Source organism: Penaeus monodon, chromosome 17 (assembly GCF_015228065.2).
Source record: "Penaeus monodon isolate SGIC_2016 chromosome 17, NSTDA_Pmon_1, whole genome shotgun sequence".
NCBI classification, from domain to species: Eukaryota; Metazoa; Arthropoda; class Malacostraca; order Decapoda; family Penaeidae; genus Penaeus; species Penaeus monodon.
Window position 1 is genome coordinate 46031516 of NC_051402.1, and position 7500 is coordinate 46039015.

The window sequence follows — 7500 nt, forward strand, 5'->3', positions numbered from 1 at the left end:
CAGAATTATATCTTGCAACTATTCCTACAATAATATCAAATATCTACCTAAATTTAATCACTATTTTTTACTTTTGAAATACATTAGTAGTTATTTTTCAAGACTGTTAGTTCCTTTGTGTTGAATATGTTTTAGTTCCACTCTTAATGTAATCCCTACATGTTGGGCAAATTGTCAGAAAATTTTAGTGAGGCCAAGGTGTATTAGTGCCCACAGTGCCACGTCTGAGTAATTGTCTGGCTCACAGCGGGGCTTTGACCATCATCCCAGCCACAAAGGAATGGACTTGTGACATTATTGATCGTTACCTAGCATCTAGGATTTTTTGCCATGATGTTATAGGACCTTACATGTCATAAAAGGCGGGAGGCAGGATATTACAGGTTTATAGGGAAAGGCAGGAATTTTAGGCCTAACATTAAGCCCAGATGAAATAATCTGACTACAAATACTTTAAGATTTTATTCTCTCTATCATTTTTTTTTTACACAGAGGTTTGTGACAATTCAAGAAAATTTATAATTTTTGTCTACACTAACATTAAAAGTTTTTAAATCTAAGAATTTGTGATAGCTATGTATTGATAACTATTTCTATATTGTATACATTTAGTCTATGATATTAGTCAATGACTTTTTGCTTTAATACAGAGGAAAAGTTGGTATCAGCTTCTCATATCGGACTTATCCTAATAGTGTTCTCCTTGCTATAGTCATCATTTCATGTTTTATGGTCTATTTATAGAATTTTACTGAAGAACATTTTAGCAAAACATGTATTTCTTCTTTTGAGAATTACTGCTCCCTGTGCAAGATTTCTTTTTTTCTTTGCTGTTTTTAATAATTTTGCTGATATTTAAAATGATTATTTTTATACTATTGTATATTTGATTAGTATTGCACACTTTTAATTTTGACTTTCTACATTCCTTTGTTTAAGTACATTAGTCTATGCTTACATAATATAAACTGAGCCTGTATAGAAAATAATGGACCTACAATACTTCTACTGAATGTCAATTGGTAATGTTCTATCCAAGCAACTCAAAACTTGCAGTAATCCTACCTATAATCTTACGTACAAGCAGGTAGTGGCACTGTATCATGAGATTCCCACAACCCTTCTCATGTGTTGAAGGTTTATTGGCAAGGGCTGGTAAACATCTACCACATAGATTGTAGGACCATCAAAGAGTTTCTTCTTTGATGACAAATTGCCAGGGGGTTTTAACTCTTTAAGTTCCCAGGATATGCATGACGGAGGTCTTTTAGCCTATGGGCAAACACTGAAAAGTTTAGAGACATTGGCAGTTGGTGTGTAGAGTAGTGTAAGATGTGAAGGTGTGCTAGTTATATTTACAATAACAGGTTTTGTGGTTACCTGTTATGTGAAATCATTATTAAGAATATCTTTAAAAGTAAGATATCATCCTCCCTTATATTTTCCCTGGTGAAAATAGGAAATGGGACTCATTGATTACCTAGTACATAATTGCCTTGTCTTGTAAGGAGTTTATAAGTATTTGTTACTAAATCTGTTATTTAGACATGAAGAAAATACAATGAATTATAAGCATAAGGTGATATGTGTATTAAATCAAAGAAATAAAAATATTGTCTGCATTAGGCTATTAAGTGACCATATTGCAACTAAATTTGCTCAGTAGACTCAGCATTGCTTCATAAAGACCAAGCAAGATCAGATTTATTGAACAATGATTTTGGTACATCATTTCTCATAGATTCAAATATTTAACCTGGGAAAAACTATGCTGCCACATGCATGAGACTTAAGATAACTAAACTCTTCATATTTCAAGAAGATTTTTTTGATTGTGTGTGTTGTAGGCCTTAACCTTTTCCCTGTACTTTATTCATCCCTTTTTCTGAGAAGTACAATGGTGGCCCTCCATTTATGCAAGACCTTCATTTGAGTAACAAAATTAGTAGCATCAATAAAATCATAGTAAAGTAAAAAGCAGCTGGAACACTGACTCAGGTGAACTAAAGGAAACAGTGTTAATTGCTGTGGGAATTAAGGGAGATGGGAATGAGTCATGGATCATTATAGCGTGTTTTTATATCTAAGAAGACATGTGCAGGAGGCAGATTTACCATGCAGATGCAGTTGAAAGGAAGCAAATGGGATTGTCATTTTCAAAGAGCTGACAGGGTTGGGGGTTAAAATATAATGAATGAATGCATATCCATACATGACATGGATTGAGGACTGCTGAATAGGCCAATCCATCATGAATTTTGGATGACATTACTCTGACTCTGTATGAAAAACAATTTCTTTTGCAGTCTGGAAGCATATGTACTAAGCTTATCCTTTATCATTTATTTTTCTTTTCTTTTTTTATTTTCTTTAATTTTATTCTTTTATTTTTATTTTCCTCAATGTTAAACCAAGTATGAAGCTATGTAAGTTTTCTTTGGTTAAGGTAGCAAAGCATGTTACAGCCTCTAGAAGCCATTTGTATTCATATGCTTCTTATGGTGGATTGCTTCATATTTGCTTTGCTTTACCAAAGGTGACTAGGTTGTGAAGCACCATCAATAAACCTACAATGTGGGCGGGCCTGTCTGGAGTTTATGAATATTCCATGCTACCCATTCATGATCCTGACGAATATACAGCAGATGATATGGATTATTACTCCATATTTGAAGATCGCATGTATGTTCTCTCCCTTTCAGTTATGTTAAGTTTACAGTCCAGCTGTTTTTGCTTTAAGTGCTTCAGTTCTGTTGCTCCTACCTTCCTTATTCTTTTTGCTTGCCTTGCATTTCTTTTATATCACCCATTTTCTGTGTTTGAGCTTCATAACTACATTGAAAGTTTTTACATTGCACTTTTGCAGATGGGAGTTTCAAGTTGGTATAGCAGTTCTGATTATTTTCATGTTCTTCACTAGTGTAAATATTACTGGTGGGCAATGAAGTTCACATTTCTCTTTTGCTGATACATGTTTTTAGGTGGAGAGAGGGAATAGTTTGGAAATTGGTCTGTTATAAAACAGAAAATGATTTATTTTGCCAAAAAGGTAATCTTTATTTCTGTTCTTTCATAATTTTGTCTTTCTTTTCGTAATCTTGTTCATATTAATGTATTTCCTCTTATTTTTGTTGTTGCTGTTGTTGTGAATATGTACAATTTTTATTACAGTTTTAGCATAATGCATGTGTGTCAATTTTTTTTTTTTTTTTTTCCTTTATGTTTTGTTTCTTAGTCCTGAAACACGCATAACATCTGGTTCTCCCGTCATCGAGAGAAAGGAAATCAATGAGTAAGTAAAGATACTTAGAAAGAAAAAAAAAAAAGAGATGAGATTTCGTAAAGTTGACTAATGTTTATAATTTCGTAGGTAGATTGTTTTGTTGGAGAATAAACAACAGAAAGTACTAAGAAATACTTGGGTAGTACTTTATTTCTCCTGGGTAATGTAGCATTCTATGTATATAGGTCCTTCACTTGGGTAATTTTTTATATTAAAAGGAGCTTGGTAGGCTGGTGTTACTATTGTAAGTTGTATGTCAAAGGGATAGGTACTAGGTTCTTTATGATATTTCTATGTGTCATCTGTAGAAAGAACTACATAAATATATATAAACATATATATATATATATATATATATATATATATATATATATATATATATATATATATATATATATATATATGACAGAAAAGGTATTTTATATACCTGTCTATCTATTGATCCATTTCACTAGATAGCTAGTTAACTATCCATACCCTTTACATACTCATACCATCAGTCCCCAAATTCTATCTCTGTCTCTGTCTCTTGTCTCTCTCTCTCTCTCTCTCTCTCTCTCTCTCTCTCTCTCTCTCTCTCTCTCTCTTCTCTCTCGCTCTCACTCTTACTCTCAGTTCTCACTCTCTACTCTTCTCTCTTCTCTCTCCTCTCTTCTCTCTTCTCTCTCTCTCTCTCTCTCTCTCTCTCATTTTCTCTCTCTCTCATTTTTCTCTCTCTCTCCTCATTCTCTCTTCTCTCTCTCATTCTCTCTCTCATTTCTCTCTCTCTCTCTCTCTTTCTCTCTCTCTCTCTCTCTTTCCTCTCTTCATTTCTCTCTCTCATTTCTCTCTCTCTCTCTCTCTTTCTCTCTCTCATTCTCTCTCTCTCATCTCTCTCTCTCCTCTCTCTCTCTCTCTCTCTCTCTCTCTCTCTCTCTCTTCTCTCTCTCTCTCCTCTCCTCTCTCTCTCTTCTCACTCTCTCTCTCTCTCTCTCTCTCTCTCTCTCTCTCTCTCTCTCTCTCTCTCTCTCTCTCTCTCTCTCTCTCTCTCTCTCTCTCTCTCTCTCTCTCTCTCTCTCTCTCTCATTTTCTCCTCTCTAAGGGGTTATGGTTATCTTTAATTAGTGAATGTTGAATATATGTATGTATGTATATATATATGTATGTATATATATATGTATGTATATATATATTATGTATGTATATATATATATGTATGTATGTATATATTATGTATGTATATATATATGTATGTATATATATATGTATGTATATATATATATATATATATATATATATATATATATATATATATATATATATACACACACACACACACACACATATGTATTTATATGTATGTATTTAATAGAAAATAGTTTTAGTTGATTAGAAATGTTACCAGGATAATAATTTAAGTCAAAGTAAGTGACTTAATATTTGCTTTAATTTAGATAACCAATTAGCCTGATTTTTCATAGTTAAGAGCTAATTGGATAATGCTTTTCTCTATTGTCATTAGTGTATGTCATAGAATAATTTGTAAAATTATTTTTTAAAGATGTTTGTTGTCAAACAAGGTGGGAAATTCAAATTAATAGGTATGCTGCATTTAGGTTTTCATAGTATTTTGTCTCAAAGAATGCATGTTGCATAATAGAGTATATATATTGGGTAGTTTGTATTGGTTGACTTACATCCACAGTTGTTCATATTGTAAGGTTTGACTTCTAATATGTAGTGGATGCTCCTTTTGCACAGTATGATGTATATACAGTTTTACAAATTACTGTGGTTTCTTTACTAGTGAGGATGATCAGCACTTCATTTGGGAACTCTTGAAGTGTGATTGAAATGTGGAACACATTCTTATAATAAACTTAGAGTAAGAAATTTCAAATCAAGCATAGCACTTGTTGCCCAGCATACTTGGGGTAGCTGGTAGTTGGACAGACCAAGCTGGGGTACATTACACTGGGAGTGACCAAACCAGGTAGCGAGGGTTTGGCTAGCATAACATGATAAATAAAGGCTAATTATAATGAAACACTGAATGGTAAAAGCAGTTTTAAAAACATGCAACATAAGTAAATGTGGATTTTTAGTAGACTTATCTCCTTTTGATAAAAGCATGACCTAATCACAGTGACACATTTTAAATAACTAAATAACTTAGCTTTGCAGAATGAGTGATTATAGTTTGTTACATGGATTTTTAATCGTCACTGTATCCAAGGTGCTTCAGTTAGGTAGGGTTTTGTATTGTATCTTGTTGCAGGCATGTCTTTGTAAACTAGAGTCCACCATATCCAGTTGACCTTACTTGGCAGTAACATATCAGGGAGGAAAAAAGAGCTGATCCCAAATACTTAAATGTGAATTAAAGTCATCCAGCTACCTGGTTGACCTTACCTGTTGATAGCATACCCAAAAGTGAAAACATGGTCATTTCACTGATGGAAATCTGAGATCATTCAAAGCCTTTGTTTCTTAGCATACTTACATTATCCCAAATAGAATAGGCCAAGCGGGGGTACCTCATGCTAGGAAAGAGTAAAACAGGGTAGCTAGAACTGGGATAAGCTAAAATATGGTATTGCATACTGGGATTAGCACACTGGGTAGCTAATGTGTTGATTGATCTGAAACTTCTGGGATTTACTTATTATAGTCATCCAAAAAGGTTACATAAATTAGAATATTATTTAGTGTGTGTCTGCATTTAGAATTAGTGTAATTACTATACATAGAGATTTTTTTTCTTTAGAAAACCAAGTTATTTGTTTGTATAGTACAAAGAAGTTTTACTTACTTGTTCTTGAGATTAGTTAGTTGGTAGTTAGCTCTGTATTTAGATCTTATGGACTTATCTATTGCTTGTGTGTGAGCAAGTTTCTGGCTATATCAAAGAATTTCTAGGAAATGAATATGAACCAACATGAAATTTGATTTTAAAATTGAATTCCATTAACAGTTCTTTCATAATAATTTCTTTCAGTTTTTCATTGAAATATAAATCTTGATGTTATAGGCAGATATGAAAAATTTATTTAGATTTTATATTTGACTCTTTCAGATAGAGAGGGTAAAGCACCTAATGTTTTAACCGTTTCTTTTTGTGTGTATTTAATTATTTGAGCTTCCGTTAAATCTGATTTAGATTTTTTATATCTGCCAAACAAATAGCAATAGTATATGCCTTGGTTAGTGGTTGACAATGCGTGTGTTGTCTCATTCTGTCTGCTTGCTCTTCTCTCTTCCTTGCTTCCCAAGACCCAAAGAGGAAAAAGAGGATGGGAAAGGATCTAAGGATGATGATGATGATGATGAGATTAAGGAGGAAGAAGAGGAGGAATGTAATGAAAAAGAGAGATTTTTGTTTGGATTTCGTATGGAAAACAAGATGTAAGTAAAAGATTGCAAGGAATCCAATTGGCAGAATGGTTTTGTAGAGGATTTTTACATCTTGTAGAAGGCCAAGTATTATGTCAGTCTGGTTTGCCAGCTCTGCATTATAGGATTATAGTAGTATATTTTAAGAGTTGGTGATAGATCAGTGATCAGATATTTTTATTTATTTACTGAATATTATATATATATATATATATTTTTTTATTTCAGATGCCCCAAATGTGGTTGATATGCATTTTTCATTTGTTTACTTATTCCTTTAAACGGCAAATTCCATTTCTTGTTACAATGAGGTCGCAGTTAATCAGAAGCATCTTAAGAGTCCTTAAATTCTTGATTTGACCAATCTGATCTAACATCTGTCATGTAAACAATCTGGCCTTTATTAACCCCTTCCAGAATTTGTTTGTGCAGTAGGTATTTAGAGACCCAGAAGGCTTGAAAAGACAAGTATGGTCAAGCAGTAATTGTTTGAGCAGATTTGGTGACTTGATTGTCTACTTGTTCTCGCCACATTTAGATATATCATAAACTCTGTATGCTGGAGCTAACATTGAAATCAGTCAGTGAAATTTTGAGTCCTGAGAATTTTCTTTTTAATACCTCTCTACCTTCACCAGTGCTTGCAGTGTGGTTGCACTGGCTTCAATTAGCCATGCCTGGGACCACCTTGTTTGGTATTGTGTGGCAATTTAATCTGTAACACCTGGAGGTTTGCCCCCGTACTTATAAACTCAGTATATGTTGTGACTTCCCAAATGCTGTTGTGCATTTCTGACCCCATGTAGGTGCTCAGTTGTAAGGATTTTTATTTTTTGTTTTTATTT

General features: G+C 33.3%; 1 protein-coding gene across 3 annotated transcripts in view; it reads left to right on the forward strand.

The window, feature by feature from the left end:
• The window catches only part of LOC119583819 (PRKCA-binding protein-like), a 15686-nt gene that overhangs the window by 916 nt on the left and 7270 nt on the right, over positions 1-7500 (forward strand). Inside the window, exons 2-3 of one of the 3 annotated variants that reach the window (XM_037932528.1) lie at positions 3236-3292; positions 6536-6667. The exons of 1 other annotated variant lie outside the window; for it this stretch is intronic. In XM_037932528.1, the coding sequence (XP_037788456.1) occupies positions 3236-3292; positions 6536-6667 (189 nt within the window). Of the gene's footprint in view, positions 1-2536; positions 2683-3235; positions 3293-6535; positions 6668-7500 lie in introns of all 3 variants that reach the window. One more of the 3 variants, XM_037932529.1, reaches the window with a different exon arrangement.